Source organism: Gavialis gangeticus, unplaced genomic scaffold (assembly GCF_001723915.1).
Source record: "Gavialis gangeticus isolate Ggan-Ray unplaced genomic scaffold, GavGan_comp1, whole genome shotgun sequence".
Lineage (NCBI taxonomy): Eukaryota > Metazoa > Chordata > Crocodylia > Gavialidae > Gavialis > Gavialis gangeticus.
In genome coordinates this window covers 8,455,541-8,479,349 of record NW_017729012.1, presented here as the reverse complement: position 1 = coordinate 8,479,349, position 23,809 = coordinate 8,455,541, and the positions used below count along the sequence as shown (strand labels likewise).

At 40.2% G+C, this 23,809-nt stretch overlaps 1 protein-coding gene across 5 annotated transcripts in view; it reads right to left on the bottom strand.

The window, feature by feature from the left end:
* Positions 1-3,308: 3,308 nt before the first annotated feature.
* The window catches only part of TEX14 (testis expressed 14, intercellular bridge forming factor), a 46,195-nt gene continuing 25,694 nt past the window's right edge, over positions 3,309-23,809 (bottom strand). The window contains exons 14-31 of one of the 5 annotated variants that reach the window (XM_019511151.1): positions 23,610-23,716; positions 23,007-23,089; positions 21,636-21,908; positions 20,152-20,252; positions 18,593-18,706; positions 17,999-18,077; positions 17,165-17,255; positions 16,087-16,149; positions 14,822-14,949; positions 13,420-13,610; positions 11,674-11,773; positions 11,135-11,221; positions 9,882-9,950; positions 8,311-8,428; positions 7,692-7,787; positions 6,470-6,579; positions 4,778-4,841; positions 3,309-4,374 (exon numbers count right to left, since the gene is read on the bottom strand). In XM_019511151.1, the coding sequence (XP_019366696.1) occupies positions 4,338-4,374; positions 4,778-4,841; positions 6,470-6,579; positions 7,692-7,787; positions 8,311-8,428; positions 9,882-9,950; positions 11,135-11,221; positions 11,674-11,773; positions 13,420-13,610; positions 14,822-14,949; positions 16,087-16,149; positions 17,165-17,255; positions 17,999-18,077; positions 18,593-18,706; positions 20,152-20,252; positions 21,636-21,908; positions 23,007-23,089; positions 23,610-23,716 (1,911 nt within the window). In that variant the 3' untranslated portion in view covers positions 3,309-4,337. Of the gene's footprint in view, positions 4,375-4,777; positions 4,842-6,469; positions 6,580-7,691; positions 7,788-8,310; positions 8,429-9,881; positions 9,951-11,134; positions 11,222-11,673; positions 11,774-13,419; positions 13,611-14,821; positions 14,950-16,086; positions 16,150-17,164; positions 17,256-17,998; positions 18,078-18,586; positions 18,707-20,151; positions 20,253-21,635; positions 21,909-23,006; positions 23,090-23,609; positions 23,717-23,809 lie in introns of those variants that run through there. The other 4 variants (XM_019511150.1, XM_019511152.1, XR_002096293.1 and 1 more) reach the window with 4 other exon arrangements.

Genomic DNA, 23,809 nt, shown 5'->3' with positions numbered 1-23,809 from the left:
AAGTAAGAGCTGCTGCCAAAAAACTGTAAACTTTGAAACCGTGTTTTAAGTTAAATGAAAGGATGGAAGCAAAAGTAACTTAAAGCCACATCTCCCCATCAGCATGACGCATTCTAGCTGCAAGATCAACAGCAGCTGTTTATTAGCCCTCACGTGAACAGCCTTGGCTGCTGCCTGTTGCGATAACTGATTTAGGTGCAACACTGCCTGGAGAGCATGCACTTAGCCTGCAAGCTCTTTGGAGCAAGGATTTGTTTTGTTCTGTGTCTATGTAGAGCCTAGCAAGATAGGGTTTGAGATCACGACTGGGCCTCACTGTTTGGATGTGCTCTTCCAAAGCACCCTGCCTGACACTGTGGCTTGGAAAACTGGCTGCAAGACACATGGAGTCCCAAGGTACCTAGAAACACACAGTAATGACTGCAGCAGTCCCAAAAGCCCAGCTGAGTTCAGTGGAGTTATACATGATGCAGGCTAGAACTCGTTCCAAAGTGTTTTCAGGTAATGGCTCCAAAATCTAGAGGTTGCTACCAAGGATGTGACCCCAGGCTCTTTAAAGTCAAGAGTCTTTTTTCACCAACTTTAAAGGATCTTTGATCAAACCCTACTGGGCAAAGAGCACCCATGTAAGTAGGAACCCAATCCTGCAACATTTACACTGTCAAAGCTGTGAAGCCCTAACACACTCTGTGAGCCATGTTTACCCTCAATTCCTGCATATTGCTTCATTATTTACCAACTCAAAGAACCAAACGAGAGACAACCATACCTTTTGCTTATCTCCTATTCTGAGCCATTCCATGTGGATGCAAAGAACTACTGCAGATCAGAACCTGTCACTAGCTTCTTTTTTTGAGATAGCTTTTTGCACGTTTTGATAAGCTTATAGAAGGCCTGGCAAATATATAAGCTGTCCAGTGAGTTGTACAAACGTGGCAGAGAGGAGAAGCTAAATGAGAAATGCCAAGAGTGAAAATAGTTTGAATCACAACCTAATTATCTCCACAGTTCCAGTCGTCATGACAATTTGGCAATTTTTTGCCAGAGTCCTTTTCTTGGAATTTGCATATGAATCAAATGAGATCCTATGTCCGGAGCTGGAGGCAGCCAGCCATCTTCCCAACGCTCTTCCCACCCACACCTCATCACAGATAAAGCTCATTAATAGCCATGTCTCTTATCATCACTTTTTATACAGATTTCAGTGGCAAACTAACTAAGGAAGACAGCTCTGGCAGGTGGACAGAGCATCAGGTGATGGGTCAGGAAACTTCTCCCCACTGCTGTCACTGACTTATTGTGTGACCTCATTTCCACTCTCTCTGCCTCTGCACAGTGGGAGTTAATGCTTTTGACCTCAGCAACAGGTTAGAAGACATCAGCAGTCCCACTTTAATGTCATTAACTTGTTCTGTTACTCCTGGTGAGGCAAAAAGCAGCATTAGACTAGTCTGTGGATCTTGCGTGTTGCCTTTCATTTGCCTTTTTTATATTCTACCCTCGTCTTTGGAGAACACAACAGGTACACTGAATGGAGTCAACAGAATAGTCTCCTTCCCCCACACTCATGACCTACTATCTCTTTCCCATATAACATCACACCAGAAGTTGCAATATTTAACAAATGTCCTACCTTTGGTAAACTAGTTGTCAAAGTCTGGCCCCATGACAGATGTTTCAGCTCCTTGATCTTGCTCACACTGGTAGAAAGACAACTGCACACCTCTGTTTCTTGTTTAACTTTCTGTATTGCTCCTGCTTACCTGGATCCACGTGCAGCCACTCTTCAGCCAGAAGGTCTGTAGAAGCAATAGGGCTGCACTTCTCTTAAATCTTACCCTAAGATAAATGTCACAACCAGTTCCAGGGTCTCTCAGCACAAGCTTGTCATCCTTCTTGGGCAGCTCCATAAAAAGGTCATCATTAGCTGCATCTCAAAGAGGTTCCATCCGTTTCGAAATGCGTTAGCCTTCCTGGATTTAATTTTCAGACTTGCTGATCTCCCACCTGTAGCACTGAACTTACTCAGCTATGTGTCAGTACCAACCTACAGGTAGTCAAGGACCTGATGTTCATTCAGCAACACATTAGTGTTTTTCAGGTCATGAGGTTCGTAGTCTTGCATATGGTAAAAACAGAAAGGGCAGTTGGCTAGCTACCATTCTTCCACATACACAATACAGAAAAACTACTACAGAATTTTGCACCAAGGCCATAACTTTAACTCTGGTTTTTGCGTAGTTCTCTTAAAACAACACAGAGTCTGGACTTAAGGACTTCTGTAAGGTGAATTTGCATTGCATCTTACAGTTAAAACTGTTGTACTGACCGCTTCTCTCCTTTCTGGTATTAAACAACAACTTTCCCCCTTTGCTTTCCCAACACCGTAACTAACTGAGAGAAATGAGGAAGCTGTTGTCACGTTAACAGTACATTTTGGTCCAAATCCTTCTGATTGTGCTGATATAGGTCCTTCTCTTGGTTTGCAGCCAGAGGGTCTGTAGAAGCAATAGGGCTGCATTTCTCTTAAATCTTACCCAAAGATAAATGAGTACACTGTGGTCACAACCAGAATCATTTCCAAATAGCTAAGTCACCAGCTATTATTCACTTTTGGCTGGGTAGGATTCCCACTAATGAAAACATGGAAAAAGTAAGGCAATCCAGTACTTAAGGCAAACTGGCATACTTTTGAAAGGCAGGTATTACAAATTCTGGATCAGTGTATTTAATACCTAATTTAATACACCGATACAGAATTTGTAATACCTGCCCTTCAAAAGGTAAGATTATCCTGGATTTGCAAGACTAGCACTGATAATATTCATCTCTATACTACAAGAGCCAACTCTTCAGAAAGGGCACAACACCTGAATAAAAAACCTGGGAGAATGGAAAAACAGAGTAAAATATCATGGAGCATTAGAACCAGATCCTCACTTCAGTACAGTACCCTGGGACATGGGCTCTGTACAGTTAGACTTGCAAGGCTACTGCTGTTTCTGGTCGGGGCAATGGACAAGCTGCTACCCTACAGTATTTGTACCAAGTGGATTTATGCTGCACACAGACCTCAGGACTGCTTCTGGTTAATGTAATGATTTTTTTCCCTTTTTACATCAGTTCAAAGAAACGTTATCAGTATGGCAAGTTATACAAGACCTACTGAAGTATGAGAGGCACCCCTCAGGGACTCAGCAGGGGCACAAAAATGCCTGGCTCAGATCACACTCTGCATTGGCTCCAATGAAAAAGTTAGTCAAAGAAAGAAGCAACAAAGTGGGAAGAAATACCACATGCCAGGATACTGAAGTCAGAAGTCTTTTATTAGTATTGTTAACATTAAGATAAATGAACCCAGGGGACAGGGTCAGGCACGCAGTTTCCCACTGCCATCAGGGAAGAGAGAAACATGCAGGGTGCCAAATACCTGAATGTGCAACTGAAACCTAACAAAAAACAAGAAGATGTTTGTGCTGAAGCAGCAAGGAGTAAATTCACACTTAAAAGCACTCCTGAGGCAGAAGTAAGTTATGTCACAAAGACTCCTATGGGCCAAAGTGCAATTAAATCAATCGGACCCAGACCCATCCAGCCCATGGTCTGAGTAAATAAGGGAGCCCTTAATGCTCTTAACTGGTTATTCTCCCATTCATTCCTGCCTGAAGCTAGCAGATATGTTATGCTGCCTTTACACTGCCTGGCAGGGCACTCGTTTTTTCTTGGTTATTCACTTTTTGCACAAAGATCAATCCCCTTAATCATTTAAATCTGTTCAGTTTTGATTACAGGAGCACCAGGAAAAGAGAAAACAAGAAATTATCCTGTCACATCTAATGAACAGAGAAAACCACACATCACATGGGCTGTAACAGGAGCGCTCCTCTCTTCAGCATCGAGAAAGAGCAGCCACTGCATCAATTTAAAGAATTACAATCATTTTTGTCAATAATACTGGAAACCATATAATGCAACAGAGCCAGGAATACTTTTGCCTATGAGGATGAGCACGAGTGCTACAGAAAAAAACAAAAGCCGAAGCAGGCTTGACAGGAAGGCTGTATCCAGAAAACAGCTCCATTCTGCAGTACTATCTGGAGCACTGCCTCTCATTAATAAGCAGTGGCTGCATAAAAATGAACCAAAAATTAATGTACCAGATGTGTTTGGAGAGCAAAGCATTTGGTCCATTTTTATGTATTGTTATAGTTTAGGGAAGACTAAGCACTGTAATATTGCTTATGTGCTGAAGAGGGTTGCAAATCACAGAGGTAGGTACTGTATAATGGGGAAGATAAGAAAAAACATGCTGGCTTTTATTTAGCTATTTACTTCAATCACTTAGGAGGGCTGCTCTGATCCAAGACAATTACCCTGGAAAAGAAAGAATAAGGTTAAAAAAATGAGTTTAACACACATGCGCATACAGACACACAAAGCTCATCGGGAGTCATGGCAAATGAGGTTTCATAGCACTGTCTCTGGCTCCTGAACCAAAGTTGGCAGAGTGAGAGAACGCACAGGCTCTCTCATTTCTGCAAAAGCCCCAGTTTCTACAGATTTTAACTTGGGACAGAAGTTAAGGAGAATACATGAACCCCCAAACCATGGTAGGCCTTTTCACTGCCATTTACTTTTAAACTAAATGTCACGCTGAGCTAGGTCTTTGTCTTTCTTTTTACTTAGCCTGAGAAAGCTTAATGTGAATTTTGGAGTACTCATCGGTGGCACCACCAGAACAAACTTTCACATGTACAAAGATCTAAAAGAGGTTCACCTGACTGGAGAAGTCCAAGGCAGCCGCTGCAGTAACTTGGGTTTCTGATCCTCGAGATTTGTAGCTGGAAACGAAATAAATCCAGTACAGAAGTGATAAGAACATGTATATCTGAGTGCCCCAATACTTCCGGAGTTTTGTTGTTAGCATGTAATAAACCTGCTGAGACTGCTGCTGCAGATCCCTTATTGGGTCCATTACAGCTTAATCAGAAACGAGCAGCAATTAGACACTCTTTGAAAAGGCAGACTGTGCTGCAGGTTCTCTGCAGAATCACTAGTGGTGGGAAGGATTCCCTGCATGTAGTAGTTATGGGCTGATTCTGCCACCTGAACTACTCCACTAAATACGGCCCAGGACTGTTAATAAGCGTGGCAGACAAGAGCCTTCCATTTCCAATGGGTGTGTTTAGACAGTAACTGTCAACGTTTTCAGAAGGGATGAGTGATCTGGAGAACTTCAGATTTTGGGCATCTCACTAGCAAGCTAACATCCACCTCTGAACATCAGGTTCTTCTAAGTCCTTTCTTGTTAAGCCCTGAAAATCAAAGGTCACTTTCAAAAATCAAGGCCTACAACCTTACGATTGCATTCTCCTGTTCACACAGGACAAGCAGATTGTCCATCAGGGCATCTACTTTAACTCTTCTAGTAAAGGTCTAGAGTTCAGAAGGATTTAGACACTAATGTACAATCAACATGGCCAGTCAGAGCACAAGAAGACTCGAGTTGCTAGCACCCCTATCCGATTCTGTCATTTTGGCAGTTGTGTGTATCCTGACCTAATTAGGTCAGCTTGCTTCATTATTTTGTGGTTGTCTCGCACTACTCATCCCATATGCTATCCCTGACTGGGCAAGGAGTGTTGCTAATGTATAATTAGAAGAAGCTCATCTGCACTAAAACCTCCATTTTTTTTTCAATTTTTGGATCTGGAATTTTAGTTCACTCTTGCCATATTTCCTGCCACCAAGAAGGTGGCATTGTCTCTGATGCTATGCTGCCATATGTTACAGGAGAGCTGCTTCTGCCAAATTCAAAGAGCCCATATAAATTGGTTTTGATGGTATGAGCAGGAGCATATCAGTGGAAAGCCACTTCACCTTTAAGATGCTTAGAGGCAGCTAATTAAGACTCCTTCCTCTAAAGAAGAAAGGAACCCAGCTTCTGCTTCTTGTTTCTAGGAGGCAGAAGAGGCTAGGAGTCTGATTGTTGAGGGACTCCTTAATATTAGTACCCATGTCACAGGTTCAAATCTAATCCAGGTTAACAGTCAAGGCTTTAGTATGTCTTAGCCAAGGAGGCAAGATTGTAGAACAAGTGGTCCCACTAAAGCATGTCAAAGGACCAGTGTGGGAAGCTCCACTTACACCATTTGTGAGAGGCAGCTCTGTAACTCACGGGAGAGTCCCCCAAGCTCAGTCTAACACTTTTCATCAACAATAATAAAAATCAAAGATAAAAAAGTATATAAGAGAATTTAATTCCAAAGCAGCTTCCTCTGTTGTGAAAGCTTAGGGCAAAAGCAATATTTCTGTGCTCCTAAGGGCAAGGGAAGCAGTCACAGAACAATAACTATTAACAGACCTGCTCAGTGCAAGCTATTTATTACAAATAAAGTCAGGGCTGCCAGGCTAGTAAACAAGATATTGCCATGCACAGTATATAGCATCTTTACGGATAAAAAAAGACCTTCAGTATTCCCTGCACGGCTTTCTGTCTCTCTGCTTCCTGCCCTGGTACTGCCTTCTTCTATTCCACTCTTCATTCCTTCCTTTCCTTGATCTTTAAGGCTTGTTGCCCTTCAATGACAGAGATTTATGTGTCAGATCACAATTTTATATTCTCTCTCAGGGAAGGTGAAATAGAGACCATTAAAATATAAGCCTCTGAAAGAGCTAAGTGCCTGAGTTTTGCTCTGGCCTTCTGGCGTGCAGAGACGGAGATCAGTTTGGAGATATGCATTACATTTACAGTCAGACTCCAGCGATCCCCCAGCGCCCTCCTTTGTGGATCAGGAATTATCAAATAAGTCAGACAGAAATGCTCAGAATAATGAAAGGGGAAAGCCACTGCACAGCTTTTCACTTCTTTCAGCAGATCCCTGTAACTTCAGATGTTCTCTGGGCCCCATCCAAAGCCCACTAAGCCCAGGAGTTTTATATCAGGCCCACCATGAACATGCCTGCATTTGTACTCATGGGATCCTGCCTGCTCTTTGCCCAGTCTTTTTTAGTCCTCAGGATAGTAGCAGTGGGTGACCAAAGAAATGCTGATGCCAGACAAATTAATGTGGGATGGCATGTTCCCCTTTAGGAGGAGATGTATAAGTAACTGTTCGCAGCTCGCAAACAGGAGCAGAGTCTATTGAGAACTGCCCCTAGTTTCCAAAGAATACGTTAGTCTGTGGCTACTGGTTGTAAGAAGGCAGAGAAAGCTATCTGCAACACACAGTCTCCTATTAAGCTACATTCCAGCTAGTTTTCTCATTTTCATTATTTCCACTTCCCACGTTGTCATGCCAAAAAGCAAGGCCTTAATCATAACTCTGTCCATAAGATCCCTTCAAATAAAAAAATCTTGCATGTGTCCTTTCTTTCTTTTTTAATGCACATTCTTCTTTCCCATATGCTTTCAAAAGTCAGTGCTGAAGCAGCTCATTTCCAGCTCTCAATGCGATGGACAATGTGAATGTCTGCCTTGAGACTATCTTAACAACATTTTCCTTTCTCTTTGTCTGGCAGTAGGTGTCCTGTATCCCCTCTCAGATAGACACCTCCTGCTGAGCTCTGTAATGCACTGCTGCCAGCTGACTGAAAGCTGAATTTCTAGAGCTCCCAGCACAGGTTTATACACAAAATGAAACCACAGTAAACTTGATAACCTAATGTATGAAAATTAGTTATCCTCTAACCTGAGAGGAAGTCCCTCAGGTCCTCCTTGGACCTTGTCAGCCTCAGCAATAGGGTGGAGCAGTCTTTCTAAAGCATCATCAAGAGTAGAATGAGCCCTGTTGAAGGAAGTGACACTGTCAAGTTAGATATTGTACATTTTGAACAACCATTTTCCTTTCCTGAATTACCTACAATGAATAAAACTGAAAGTTTTGGGGAAAAAAAAACTTATTTGTCAACATTTATACAGTTTCATTTTGTGCTTCCTACAGCTTGGAAAACAGGCCTATCAGTTTCACACCCATTTTTGTCACTTTTTCTTGCAGATTCTTATGAGCCAACATAAAGCTGCCACTTTAAAGCCCTGTATAATAGGATCTGAATGTAAGTGAGAATCATATCCTGAATGCTTGTTATACTGTGAAAGCACATGTGGATCAAGTATCATCATTTAATTGAAGTGTGCAGAACAGAAGTAAGCAGCACCCAGTAATGATGAGCAGGATAATGGAAGTGGACAACTCACTACTTGCACAGAATCACCTCCCCTCCGCTATTGAATTAACTCTATGTTAATTCTTTCCAACCTGATATATAAAGTTCTTTAGAAGGAACATCCTTATTCTTCCCTTTCAGTACCTCTCTGTTTCCTCTGTTTGATTCAATGTCTCTTTAGTCCAGACAGTATGATCTACTTCTCCCTGATTTTCAATTTCCTCTGCTTCCTCTTTGTCTGCCAGTTGACACTGACTGGGAACTATTCACATAAACAGAGAAACTTTAATGTCAACGGATACAAATGAAGTGGCTAAAGAAATTAAACTGCTTGTATATCTTATTGTACTTGGGAAACTTTCAATCTATTTCTTTGGCACCCCAACCCCATCATCTGGTTTTCTGACAATTAAATAAGTTCACAATTAATCTTTTTTTTAGAAACTGTCGATAGCACAATCCAGGTAAGAAGAGAACTCGACCACATTTTTATATTCACAGAAATTAACACTAAAATGTAAAATATAAGGGGAAATGTATCTAATGTATCTAATCTTTTTCCCTTCCACTAGCCAACATGGGGAAAAATCAAGGACCTGTGGATATTGGCTTTGTTGCCCTAGTTAGCTAAGTCCAACAATATTTAGACTTATCTCAGTAAATTCTGTTCCCTGTGGCATGTGAATTTATGCAGTCACCTTCTGCTAAGCTATGATAAGAAGGAAGCAGCAGGCTGTCACAAGCATGGAGTCTGAAATAGCTGTACTTTATGCAAATACAACAAAGACACACTGATTAAACAGCAAGCAATACAGGATTCTGCATTCCTGACCACCTAAAAACAAGATACCCTCTGAATAAACAGTCACAGTGGCTTCTTTACCTTGGGTAAAAAATGTAAATGGGTAAAGATCTAAAACAACTTGTAGCATAACACAGACAAGTGTCAGTATCATCCTCAAATGCCTATTTGGTCTGCATATAGGATAGCTGATGTTTCTTTTTCACCTGCTTTTCCACTTCCCTTTCTGCCTCATTAACAGCGATCAATTAGACCATCAAGATTTTCCGCTCACCTGACAGTCTGACCTGGTATCTTAAAATGGTTCCCATCTGTCACTATTCTGAAGTTCATGGGCTTGGGAGATTCGTTCTTACCTTTGGTCTGCTAAACCAGAACATGGAACAATACTGGTTCTATCAGCATGTTCCAGGTAGCTGGAATTTTCTTGCAGAATATTTGTGACCAAAGGGGTTAATTCATTACAATGACTGAGAAATACAAGAGATTCATCTACATACAAAGTTATACTGCTACAGCAACAGAGGATGTACTGAACACTCTTCTTTACTGATTTGCTCTGGAAGTGGGAACGCCAGCCCTCGGCACCCACTTCAAGGGGACGCAAAAATGGCAGCAGCTGCTGCAACCAGCCCGGCCTCTGCCACCACCCCTTGCGGCTGCTGCCATCCAGGATGCAGACCCTGGTAAGTACACCTTTGCTCACAGCCTTCTGTGGAAAAGAAGAATTCTCCCGAATATCTATGCTAGGAGAGCAAACACAAATCCCGCAAAAGCCAGTAAATAAAAGCTTAGATGCAAACCTGCAGCTATTACCCCAGTCATTTATTTCAGAACAAGAACTGCTCTGCAGCAACACAAAGGTTGTTTGCATTTATAATCTTCTCAAAATTGTCAATTTTCAACAACTAACCTTTCACTGGCACTCTGCTGCTACATGATCCCTTCTCCTGAGAGGCAGCAGTCTGCTGCTTTAAATATTCTGTTAAAAAACAGCACATATTTCTTTATTGATTCAGATGCTCGTTCTAAATCCATTCCATGACACAATGGGCAATGTGTTACTTGCTCCAGCCAAACAACATGTAATTGCAATTGATTCATAATTTAAATCTTATAAATTGGCATTGATCACAAACAACCCATCCTGTGCCAGCTTCCTGTCATCTTGGTCTGGTGTATGTGGAAACAAATGGACTAGATATGTCAATACATGTAATTCCACAATGAATACTCTTTAGGGTTTCAGCAGGAAGTACTAATACAGCTTGATCTGTCTCCTTTCACTAGGAAAGTTAGACAGGAGACAAGACCAGGGGAGTGATGTCATTTTGAATCTGTTACCTTCCATTTCACATACAAAAGCAGTGATTTCTCCATGGTATTGCAACTTAGCACATTTTCTGCAAACACATTATAAATTTGGTAACTAATTTGTAAGTGATGAAGAAAACCAGGCATGACCATTTTTGCCAACCTATGCCTTAAGAAATAAGAGATTATTTTGAGTATGTCATTTGTTTGCAAATGCATGAATTCTAAATGATAACCTGCAGAAACATAATGGAATACAATGTGCATAAAGTGCTGAAGACCAGTAAGTAATTGTATATAATCGAGGGAATATTTGATGTAATATAGGACAGGGAAATAATGGAGAGCTCTGCGAGTATTCTGTCTGAAGGTGTATGTGATTACATGAAGAAATGTAAATCATTGAGACTGATCTCTTCAAAAATCACCTGAGGGAGATGGATGTCCAACTCACATTAATTTTAATGGGAAACATGCAAATCCCCTAGGCATCTTTGAAGATTCCAGTCTGACTGTATACACAGAGCTTGTTTCAATGTTAAATTACATCTACGCTCAGCAATTTGACTGCCGTCACCAGGCAGGATTATTGTGAGCTATGGTTTTGTGATGCTTATAAATTTGTAAAATCAGGAGCCCCAAAGCTTAATTCATTATGGAACTCAGAGCCAGTTATTTAAGTTATTGATATCTAATTTAGTGTTCTTCCCCTGGTCAAAAAAGGGTTGAAAGCACGCATATGCATCTTATTAGCGCATCATTTGGGGAAATCCTGATCACCCACTGACATGGAACTGAGTACATAAAATATAACTGACAAGATGCATGGCATTGGGTTTTAATGCCTCTTACCAATTTCATCAAGTAGCTCCTGGGCTGGTGGAGGCAGCTCGTCCATAAAGTGGTCTGATGCCTGAGAGAACGCTGGGATTAAGTCAGCTGAAAAAGATGTTGAATCAATTAAGAGTGATAAATCTTTTCTGAATGTAATACAAGCTCCAGTTATGATGCTTATGAAACATATTAGGCTCATGAACTTCCCTAAGCTGGGCTTACTCACATGCTATTAAATGCCTTTAAGTAGATCTTGGATTCAAAACAGATTTAGAGCTGGACTTTCAGCCACAGGCCTCAATTTTGTGGGTGCAAGTTCTGAGGCAACAATATTACATTTACAGCTTAGTTCATTTATAGTAGGCATTCAATTTCTGAGTCTGGAAGTACAGATTGGAAGTCTAGCATCCAAGTAACCTAATAATCACTGATTGTGTAAAATTGTATTCACTGCTATTTGTCCCTATAAAAATAGAGGCATGGTTAAGGTCTGACTGAAAATGTGTCTCTTACATACAGTAAGGCAGCTGTAAGACTACTTTAATAACATGATTTCCCTTTCCCCAGGTCAATCTGCTCAGTGGTAGAAATGGGTTTACCAAATTCTTTCCTGGCCTTTCTTAAAGATGAGGCTGCTCCAAGGCCTGACAAACCACTCTGTAAAAAAAACATATATACATATTATAAACATTATAATGGAAACCACTGTTCTACGTTCTTCTTTAGTCTACTAAATACAAGATGAGAAGATCCTGCAAACACCTTGCATAAAGTTAATTGCTTCTGATCTTCATGTTAAACCCTTAACCAAAAAAATAAAAACATGAAGAAAAGCAGCACCTGTCTCAGTACAACCCTCTCCAATGAACACTGTTGTTTTTTTTTAATATTAGGGCTTTCCATCTTTACGGTACTACACGGTTTCCTTGTTTTCATCAATGTTAACACTTCATTGCACCATGATCACCATCCTTCCAGACAAGGACAAAAAGACAGGACCTCCCCTGGGAGACCAGTTTTGTCACTCCCTGAGGGGAGAAGGAGTTGAATCCATTGATTGTAGACACAGATTTGTGCATCTGTAAACCTCAAATTATTCAATCCAGTCAAAGCTCTATACAAAAGTGTCCCAGAGATACATATACGCAGAAAAGTGTGTGATAAGCCCCCACAGTTCTCAAATTGGAAGCAGGGACTTGGTACAAGACTTCATTTCAGAAAGATTTTTGAGGCGAGTGAGTGACACTAATGTAAAATGTCTCTACAGTGCAAGTCATGACAGAGTTGGGCTGTTAATGTGTTTAATGAACTCCAGCTGTCTGCCTTGCAAATCCAAAAAGGCAGAGCAGACCCAAGGACTGCCACTGTTTTGGCTGAACAAATTCTAATTTAATCTTTAAATGACAACTCCACCGGAGAATAACAATAAGAAAAGTATGAAAGCAACTATTTATATGTAATTCTCTGGAATAGCAGTTAAGATAATGTTCTGGCACTGAGATATTTTCAGCTCCAAAAGGAATAGTACAAATGGGTAAGGTTTCCTTGGAAATCTGGTGGTTATAAAGAGGGCTTTTTGACACAAGAGAATTGATAATGTTGCACCAAGCCTATGCATGCAGAAAAAGGACAAATTACGCCCCTTAATACACTGGCTTTCTGATGACTTGTGCAGCGTAATTATTCACAGGACCAGGATGCTTCCATTTGTAAACTGTCTCCTGAGGAACCATTCTTCTTTGTTTGCATGTGCCTTCCCCAACACCACGCTGAAAATCTTTCCTTCACTTTCAACTGAAATGCACAGATCTGATCATGCACTTCTTTACGGTCACGCTTAATTCTCACTCCTAGCAAACCAAGACCATGATATGGTCTAGAAATCGGCTGTAGACTTATGTCCTGATACCTTCTGGGACACTAACTTGTGCACATGTACAGATGCTCTGAATCTACTAGTGAGATACTGAACAATACGCTAAATAACACAACTCACTTCTCAACCATACTGTGGCCTTCACAGCATAGCAAGACTTTTTTAAAAACATCATACATATAAATATAAGCAAAGCAAGCTCTTAGGGAAAACAGGGTCATCCTGACCATGCGCAAGTCAAGAGAGCACTTTAATTTCACACACAATATTCATAAGATTCTATGAGTTCTAGCTCCAATTATATTAAGGGGATTTGAAATGATATTAGAGCCTCTTGCAATTATATGAAGGTATTTTGACAAACTATGAAACAGAACAGAATTTAGAAATTTAACTGGTATAAAGGAGTGTAATTGCCTACACATACAGGCTCAGTCAATCCAACTGAGGAGGTTTCCAAAGGGATGGAGGGCAGTTCAGTGTTCCTTTGCTTCTCACAGGCCATAGTAAAAGTGCTGGATGCTGTTAAGGCAGTATCTTGAGCAGACCAACAAGAGGTATCCAGAGGTATATCATGGGTGTTTCTGTATTTTTTAGTGGTTGATGACACTTTTTTCTCTGGAACAGAGTAGGTGACAGAAGAGCAGGCAGGTGAATTTTGTTTTTTGTTATATGGCTATAACTAAGCTGCTTATTCAACACATAGAGAGCCAGATTTTTTTAAAAATCTGCTTGCAGTTGCATGTGTCATTTGCACACACAGCTACATATCAGCCTTTGAAAAAAACTTTGCCCAAATTAATCCCTAAGCAGAAATTCAGTGTTATCATTATTGTTTGTGACTTGGATTTCCTTTTAATCATGACAAAGAGGATACCCATTAAGCAACCTTGACTACTGTATTGATAAGGACACTGAGTTAAGGAATATGGAGACTAAGCTACATAAAAAAACCTGGTTGTTTTCCAAACAACATTTTGGAAGTACAAAGCCATAGTACTACAATCTCATGACAGAACAAATGTACTAGCAGCAATGAGATAACTAGATAACTAACTGACTTGGATCTTGGAAATATTAAGGAAAAATGTAAGCCTCAGACCTTATTTAAAATCTAAATTGCTTACATTTCTAAGACCTTTCTCTGCTCAAGTTGTGAAAAGTACTTTTAGCCATAATTTATTTTCTGGAACTTTTCAAAACTTGGCTTTTTCAGCTGTGCTTGCAGAAATTCTCCTCCTCACTAAGTGGACTCCCATTGGGTGCATCTACAAGAGACACTGTTAGGTGCATTAGCCTAGGGCACATGTCTACATGTTCACATCCTTAATGCAGTTTAAAAAGGGTGATTTTGGGCTAATTGTGCCTACGTTTGATACCTGCAAATGCAGGTATCAAATTTAGACATGGATAGTTAAAGCACATTAACGTTGTGTGCGGGGACTGATTTAAGATTGACTTTAGTCCCAAATCAGTCCACACACAGAGTTAATGCACTTCTAACACCTGCATGTGTAGACACTTACCTAAACCCGCTTAATGCACATGAAGCTAATGCACATTAAATTTAGGCGTGCTTAAATGCACGTGTAGACACACCTATTTTGCATAATTATTTAAACCAAAGACATAACACTTCAAAGCACAACACTTAACATCTTTTATAATTCCCTGGTCTAACCCAGATTTAATTTCACTAGTACCAGCTGAAAGGCTTCTACCACTCATATCAACTGATACTACATTAGCAAGTACAAATAGGAAAGATTGACTCCAAGTGCCAAAGAGTTAAGCAAGTCTCTAAAACTCCCCTTTCCCATCCAGTTTACCTGGGCTGAGTGGAGTGCTGACACTAGTTGGCGCATGACCCACTCTGGGTGTTTTACAAGTTGAATCCTTACTAGAATTCTCTCGCTCATAAGAAATACTGGACAAATCCTGAATATCTGTCAATGATCTAAAGGATTAACAATGAAAGAGACTCATATGGTTACAAGATCTATTTTTAAATATCACTTTCTTACACATTTCATATTACTTCATCGTGCTATTTGTAGGTTCTGTAACAGTTTAAATTTACGTCAATCTGTTTGATCTTCCAGAGGTAAGTGAGGGAGTCTTTATGACAATGGCATGTAGAGTTCTCAAAAGACTCAAGAACACCTATGTCAAACTTCCAGCAGGGCTTAAAAGACAGAGAAGGTATCTTAGCTATCAATCTTTTTCAAAAAGAGTTGAGAAATTAATCTCAAGAATAAAAGAACCTTCAGCTGCGATAGAGAGTAGCTCAGAGCTCTTGGATACTTGCAGCCTTAGATGTCCTCCATGTGAACAACTTACACTCAGTGAAACAACTATACAAATATCCTCAGAAGAACCTTTGTTGTCCACTAAATATTACTTACAGTTTGAAGCCCTTGCAGAACTGTGGCCATACCGAGTAACACAACTTATATGATTTTACAGTAAGTATTCCCTCAAAACATATTTAGTAGGCTTTGCTGATCTGAAGGAAATATTTTCTCTCGGCCACTGAACACACTGTCTTGATCAGAAGTTTATATGTAATCTTTCCCTACATTAAAAAAAAGCTTGATTTCCAAATTAAGGTAACAAATTATTCTGCCAGGTGGTTCTGTCCTACCAAAATAATAACTTAAAAACCTCTATCATTTTATTCAGAGTCCATATTTATTTGCAAATAAATGGTTTTTAACTGTGAATTAATCATTTTCTCTCTAGAGAAAGGACAACTATTCTGTGTTCATCCTACTTAACATGTTCAGAGGAAATGAAGATTCCCAAGCACCTTAACTTGCCTGCATAGTGCCCAAATGACTTTCTGTTTCCCTAATTTAATTATGCCTGGATATGTAAATACTTTGATGCAAGCTAAGGATGACTATGTTTGTTTGCTTTTTTTGTACCTATTCCCCTGCTTATCATGATGAAATACTATCTGTTTACTCCACACTAGCATCGTGCTTCTGAAGGTCTGTTCTGGCACATCATCACATTTTATAGAAATGGAAAACTTTAGAATGGTAATGACTGATCTGCTGCAGGTTCCCTATGAGATAGCATGTAGCCTTACATATAGTTTTCTCTGAACTCTTCCAGTGCCTCTCCAGGTATCATTTCTTGTGCTGCTTCAACGCTATAAAGAGAAAAAATTAAAAGCTCATATTCATTGATTCTCTTGGAAAAAAGTGAAAATAAACTTTTAAAAAAGAGAACAAAGGAAAGTAAAGAAACTTAAAAGACAACATCCCTGGGGCTTGAGTAAGACGCATCAAAAATCAGAACTCATCAAAAATCAAAATCAGGCCTTGAGAAAAGGAAGAGAGAGGCAGGAAAAAAGATGCTGCATAAACTGGAGAGGAATCTGCAGTGTACCTACCACAACAAATACACGCAAAATTCATTACAGGGGTTCCAAATAAAACCACGGAAAAATTAAGACTTGTAAGACTTGTCACTATTTCTAAGACTTGTTGTTACTCCCTTTTCCCACCCTTTTTCTGTTTTGTTTATGTTGTAGCCACTCCAGAGAGCAGATACTATTGCTGATTAAGTGAATGTATAGCACCTAGCCCACTGGGGCAGTGATTTTGGCTAGTCTCTCTGTAACACAAATAAAAAATAATAATGGAATAGAAGCACTATATCTGACAGTTAACCGCAGCAGCAAGTCTCCAAATCCTGGCTCATACTAAGTGCTGAAAAGGGTCACAGACTATGCTTCAAACTCTGCTACCTCCCAAAAGGGAAAAGATACGGTTTAGTATGCCACCTGAGCTGCAGTACTAAGGTGTGACAAGTTATAAAACACAGGATGAAAGCCTGGGATTGAATAGCTTTGCTCTGAGATTTTGGCAGGTCCATGTAATATGTATATCTAATATATACAAATTACTTTTCTTATTTACATCCTAACTACCTCATTAAGCAAAAAGAAGGATGGTAACACAATAAAAGGCAAAGCCTCATCAGATCCGTGAGTCCTGCTAATGTTTCTTGGCCAGGAAATACAATACATACATCACCATTAAAAATACCACTGGCAGCTTATTTCAGCATTAGGTATTTCAGTAGGATTAATAACAAAAAAGCACAATCCATATAACCTAATTTATGCTTGAAGTGGCAATGAAAATAATAAGTCTTTCTACCTGGCTACAGGCATATGGCTGAGTTGATTTACTCCCACTGTGTTATTGCTAAGGTTTTCTTTTGCTGTGTTGCAGAGAAATATTTTTCTTCCTGAATACAAATAGGAAATATTCACCATTATTGGGTTTTGCAAATAAAAAAAATGACATAACTTATTGAACAGGAAATTACAACTTTATTATATTTTTCAGTTCTTGTGACCTCTGTCTTGGTTATTCTCAAAAGACAAATGAGTTTTTAAAAACACATTTTCATAAACATATCCCAGCTGCCAGACATTCTACCATTGGGGGATTGGGTATATTGAAATGTTTTAAAATTCCATCTGAAAAAGAACTGACAAAAAAGAATAGACGTGCAATGCCAACATTTCCATTCCAGATGTATTATTATAGGTCTTCTGGTTAAACTCCAGGGATGTCTGGTAATCAGAATATTAGTGTATGTGGCAATCTGGTTATTAGTGTATGCAGGAAACTAATTTGATTTCCATCTCTTTCCCTCACAAATTACCTGAAGCTACTAAATCAGCAATGGGTGTAATAGAAACTGGCTATAACAATAGACTTTCTGATTGCAATGCAACAAGTGCACGATCAAAACTCCCCTCAGCTCAAATTATTCATTCTATGTTCAGGTCTGACTGTACAAATCTTGTGTGCCCTCAACTCCCACTGAAGTCACTACAAATGGAGAAGAAGCAGGCCAGCAAGACTTTACCTCCGGCTGATAGGAAAGTTCCCAAGTAGATAAATGGCATGCCAGGAATTGGCAGGTTTGTGTCTGCTGCAAGGAGGGCAAGAAAATAACTGGCATCTATTTAATAGCATTACCTGACTCCACATCAGCACAGATCTGGTTTGGTACGCAGGCTTTTGGGGTTATTTCTAATTCACCTTCAGAACTTGAGGTCTGAAGAGAAAGAATGCAACAAATTAAAAATTCTGGCAGTCATACTGCCAAGGGAGAACTCTTGCTCCCACGTGATGTACACCCTAATCAGTGTGGAAATCAGTAAATCTCCCAGGAACTTGAGTGTCAAGCGCAATAATGAAAAGTGTTTGTTGCCTTTGACATTCTTCACAAATAGTTTCATCGTCTCTAAGAAATGAATAAAAATTGTCTTCCAAACATGGAAGGGTATAACGAATAGTGCTGGAAGGGATGTCTTACTTGAAGGCTGGCCTCAATTTTTTCTTAGCTTACAGCAGGATTTATCATTTTAAGGTTATCTAAAAGCCTTAATTTCCCTGTAAAACATGATCTGAGAGATGATTCTCAAGACATGAGGAAGGACTGCTGTAAAATAAAGATGCCATGACAACAAGTTTAGCAGTTTTCAATAGCTCTTTTCCAAATCAGAGACAAACATAAACAAAGCCTTGGTATATATTTTACTCCCATGTAGACTTTGATTTTACCTCTACTTCTGAGTTGCCTTGAGTAACAGGAGGGAAAAATTCATCAGGGTCAGGAGTGAAAAATTCATCGGATAGGTCAGGAGAAGAATCAGAGGAATGATCTAACACCCTCGAATGCCCCTGTGAAAAATGTTAGAAAATATTAATTGAAGACGCTTTCACGTCTCCATATGGCATAATATACTTCTTAAACAACATTAAGTAGTAACATGTCAAGTTGAAATCAATAAGCTTCACTCTCCCATATAACTTACTTTTCTCACATGTTCATTGGGGTACCTATGACTTTTACATTATTTCCCTGCACGCCTCTTTCACTTGCCACGGGAACATTTGCCACGGGAACATAAGCAGCCACCTTATGTTGTGGGCTATCACAGCCTAAATGAAGTGGAGGCAGAGCTTTGCCAGTACTGTTAGAAGTCATAGCAGCAATTCAATATGTTGCTTTCTTCTGTCTGACTCTGTCATGTGCCCAGAGAACGGCATCAGAGAGCAGAGAAAAACAGAGCTATGCTTCCAGTCCTGACCTCTTTCAGTCATTAAAATAGCCGGTGGCATTGTTCTCTAAAAAGAGTGTAAACCCTGGCAAGAGCCCAATCTGGATCATTACATTCTGTCTACAGCACCTAAATTGCCTGGAGTTTTAATTGGATACTGAAGTCTTCACTTCCTGCACTAAACTGCTCTAAAGTGCTATTAAAAATCCCAGGTGTGCTGTAAAATGGACTCATTACCTTCTCAAACACAAGACGCATCTCTTTTCCTCAAATCATTTGGGAGGTGGTAGGCTGAAGGGGGAGTGTAGTGGGTTAATAGTGAGGCTTGCTATTACCTGGACTGTTTAAATCAATGGAAACCAGATTTCAAAAAGTATTTAGGTACCTAATTCCCATTGCAATCAGTGTGAGTTACCTAACCTGGACTGATGATTTTGAAGAGCACAGTACATGTACTTAGCTGCCTGGCACTGGGAGCACTTATAATGTTAAAATTGTCTATAAACTATTTTTATGTTCTACCAAGCAGATCCTGACTTTTCAAAAATAAACATTTTTGCAATATAAAATGTGCATCCTACATTGTTTGAAGTGCTAATATAATAATCCCATATACTGTCAATGTACAGATAAATCTCTTTTCTTCATGGGAGTTACAGGCAAAAAAACATTTATCCTAGGTATGTTTTGTGCCTTCTCCTACCAAATTTTTCTACTCCGTGGGCATGTATGTGCTGTGCCATCATTCTGTGAAAATTGCTTTTAAAAACATGAATCGATTCAGATTTGGCAATAGCTTTTGTTCTACTGCTCTTGGTTTCCTTAGCTCCTCATCACTGGGTATTTTTCATTTGATTGCTCTATATTTCAGCTGACCTCCCACTGCTCAGATTGCCTAGATGGTTTTACAAAACCAAACAAAAGGAGGATTCCTGGGCAGCTCACAGCTAGAAGATGAGCATTATCTGGTTGTCTTCATAGTTCAATGTGCAACACACAGAAACGAGTGTAATCTATTTTATAGATTACTGCTAGCAATTAGATTTCTTGGATTTAAGCACGTACCCTAGAGAGATTCTGAGATCCTCTAGAAATGTCTGAATCCTTATGAGAGGCTGTTCCAGACTCTGCTTGCTCATCTTTTGATGGAGACTGGCAATTTCTACCTAAAAAATTGAAGCGTGTTAGAATTGAGCACAATTATTATGCACAGAATAATATGGATGGGCTAGTTTGAGCAACTGATGGATTACAAATGTGAAAAAACGACATCAAAGCTACAGAATGTGTCACACACACAGGAAGACGATGACAATTAAATGCCCCATTTCAGGCATGTGAACCTTTACTGAGCTCTGGAATGAAAGTGTTTTTCTTTAAAATACCTTTCACAACCACATCACTAATAATTCATTTCTTAAATTTTCTATAAGCCACATATTAGGATCTAAGCAGGCACAATTCAGTAATAAAGCACTATTCAAAGGATCAAACCTCAAGACTCCAAGCACATAAAATGTAACCCATTTTCAGGACTTTATCCTATTGCTGCCAACCTTTTGCTTGATGTGCTATCAGGTCACTGCCCTCATGTGAAATGTGACTGTATCACAATCATTTTCATCTCTGTTTCTGTATGCATCTCTGCCACAAACTGGGTTACTGGCTATTTGTCAGTGTGGTTGTGAGGGATGTGAATGTACAGAGACATGCAGCAGCTGGATTCTCACAAACTACCCACCTGATTTGGTTACATCTCAAGAGACAGACCCTTTTGGTTCAAGTAAATAATCTATTACATATTTCTAACTGCCAACATTTCCTTTTTGATCTTCATGCCAGTCTCTTTTCTCTTTGTGAATGGGTACATCACCATTAATTGTTTAGTGTCTCCACACTTTCCAAGACAAATATTAAGCAGCAATTAAATTCACTTAGGAAATGTAGCTTTGACCGACAAAGATTTTCAATGGAGGGTCTCTCTTAGTCATGCCTTTAGGACAAGCCACAACCACTCTGGACCACCAATTCAGGCTGGGGTTCTCCAGCCTGATCATTCTTATTTGGACCAGATGATGAATACCTTGTCTTGGTGCCATACAGCAATGTAGCTACTTACTAACCTCAAATTACTCCACGTTCTGTGAAACACAGTAACACAGGAAATGTGGATGGTTTGACTTTTCTATAGCAATCAGGGTTATGGTCTACTCATGAATGCCACCATGGCACTGGCCAATAGGCTGCTACAGGAAAAAGGATTTTCAAAATTTAAAAGAAACAAAACTAGGCTGACACTAAAATAGGAAATAAAGGCATGTGGGCACACTCACCATGGGCTTTAATATGACAAGAGCTTTCAACGTTCAACATCCAACTATATCAAAGGGACCTCAGTACTCACTGGCAAGACCCTAGATATCACTTAGTGCCCAGTGCTCAGTCCAGAGAATATTCTGTACTCTATATGGGGCTATTCTGGAGGTTACACTGGCCTGCGAGGCCTCCAAGAACCATGCCACAAGCAAGTCCATTTTTACCAGTGTTACCTGCAAAACTTTCGAAGATAGACTCTGCGTCACTCCACTCCGATTCAGACTTTTCCTTCCTCCCCAGATCCAGCATTTCAGTGCCACTGCCTGTCTGCCACCTGCCAGCTCTTCTCTGCCACTCAGGATATCCCCGATCCTTGACGGTGGCTTGTAGATATGTCTCCTTCAGGCTTTCTGCTTCACTCTCAGAAGTGCATTCGCTGGGCGCATATGGAGGAAGAAGTCCCAGCTGGCCTGAGACTGCTCTTTTAGCCATCTGTTTCACTTCAGCTAGACAAAAACAATATTCTTACTGTTCCCCTTCTTGTTGCAAGCTAGACGCTCAGAGCGCCCACCTGGGGAACACCCGCCATTTAGCTCACCCCCCCAAAGGTTTGCACAGGAGCAGGATTTGGACCTTCAGGCCTTTGCCTGTGTTGTTCAGGCCATCTGTTGACTTGGGAACGTGTAGGGTCATTGCCAAAAAGTCTCCGCCATTGTCACAAGGGCCAGAATCTTACCTCTGCTTTAAAAAAAGCATAAATCTGGAGAAATCCAGGGGAACACTTTGGACACACATATTCATTAGGGAATGTTCCAATGGGGTGAGCCCGGGTGATGATCATTTCTATTCCTCACGTTATATGGCCATCTAGTGGCTGCTGCAGTGACTGATGGGAAGAAGTCCTGCTAATATCCTCACTGGATTCATTACAGGCCATCTGTTATTTCAGCCTTGGGCTGAAAATCCTGGTGGCTGCTCACACCTTAGTAACATGGTTGGACTGATCGTGCAAACTCTGCCTGGGCTCAGGACAGAAAATTGTATTCAATCTGCATCATCTCCCCAGGAACACCTGGCAGGGCTACTGTAATAAAGCTGGCCCTGTCACATATGCAGAGCCTTTTTATTTTAACTACAGAAACTACAACAGCACTGGAGGCATCAATGGCCCAGCTCTTTGGCCACACTCTCTATAGACAATACTCTGAGAACTCCCTTCCATTTTTACTCAACAGCCGAATGAATTCAAGGGGATCTGCAGGTGCTCAGCACTTGGCAGTCTTTATTTAGATGCCTAAATATGGAGGTGTTTAATTTCAGAAATCCAACTCTGAGATCTGGCCAAGGAGGAAAGCAACATATGTTCAGTTAGTTTAGGAAGCCCCTTCCTGTCCTCTTTGAAGATGGGACACACACGGATAAGACAAATTCAGCATTGACTGATGAGCCAGCTTGAATAGGGGAAGGTATAATGGCAGGAAAATATGCATGATTACAAGAATCTTGGCAAAGATAAATCACTGAGGGACATGAAGGACAAAATACAATATGTTTCCAGGACACTACCTAACTTCCATGTTTAATCAACTTTGTGATCTACTCACTCGTCCATTCTGACTGTACCATCCTTCTCTCCTCACTTAATATTCTTCTGTTGGAAATTTCAGATGCTGATTTTGGAAACCGCCTACAGTAAATTGTTACAAGGTACATTCAACAGAAATGCATTGCGTTAACCCTTCCTCCGACAGTAAAACGCTAATGTGATGAGATTTGGAATCAACACACTGATCCCCGAGTAGATTCATTTGCATCCAGTGATGTGTCCATACGATTTATTATGTGTGTAAGGCTTTTCAAATCTTTCTTTAGGTCCCTAGGTACCATTTTCTATCACACCAATTCTTACCATTGTCCAGTTCACCTTTTACAAAGTGATCACAGACCCCAGAGAAAAAGATATTATGTACTGACATATTCCAACTCCTTATTAAGTTCCAGTGGTAGTTATCTTATCAGCTATTGTAACTGACAATGTGTCAGTGTCATGGAAGGATCCTAATTGGATAGATGGATTTTGACTTGCTGAGAATAACTCAGTGCCATTTTAAATCCTGGACATGTATGCTTGTAACAAGGGTTTTAGTGGAAGAATTTGCTGAATACATTCCTTTGTGAACAGGATCAGAGCAACGGGCAGACCTTACCATATCTCCTCTTCAACTGCACTTCCTGCAGAACTTGAATCACCTCCGCTCTCGTGCTGCAAGTTGACATTTCTTTTCCGTCTTACAGACACGCGTGGGTGTAATTGCTGAAACGAGTAAACCAAACCATGACTCAGCACATACCAGGTATTCTGCGGTCATTAAAGCCATGTTAAGAATTTGTGAGTGCATCTACATGT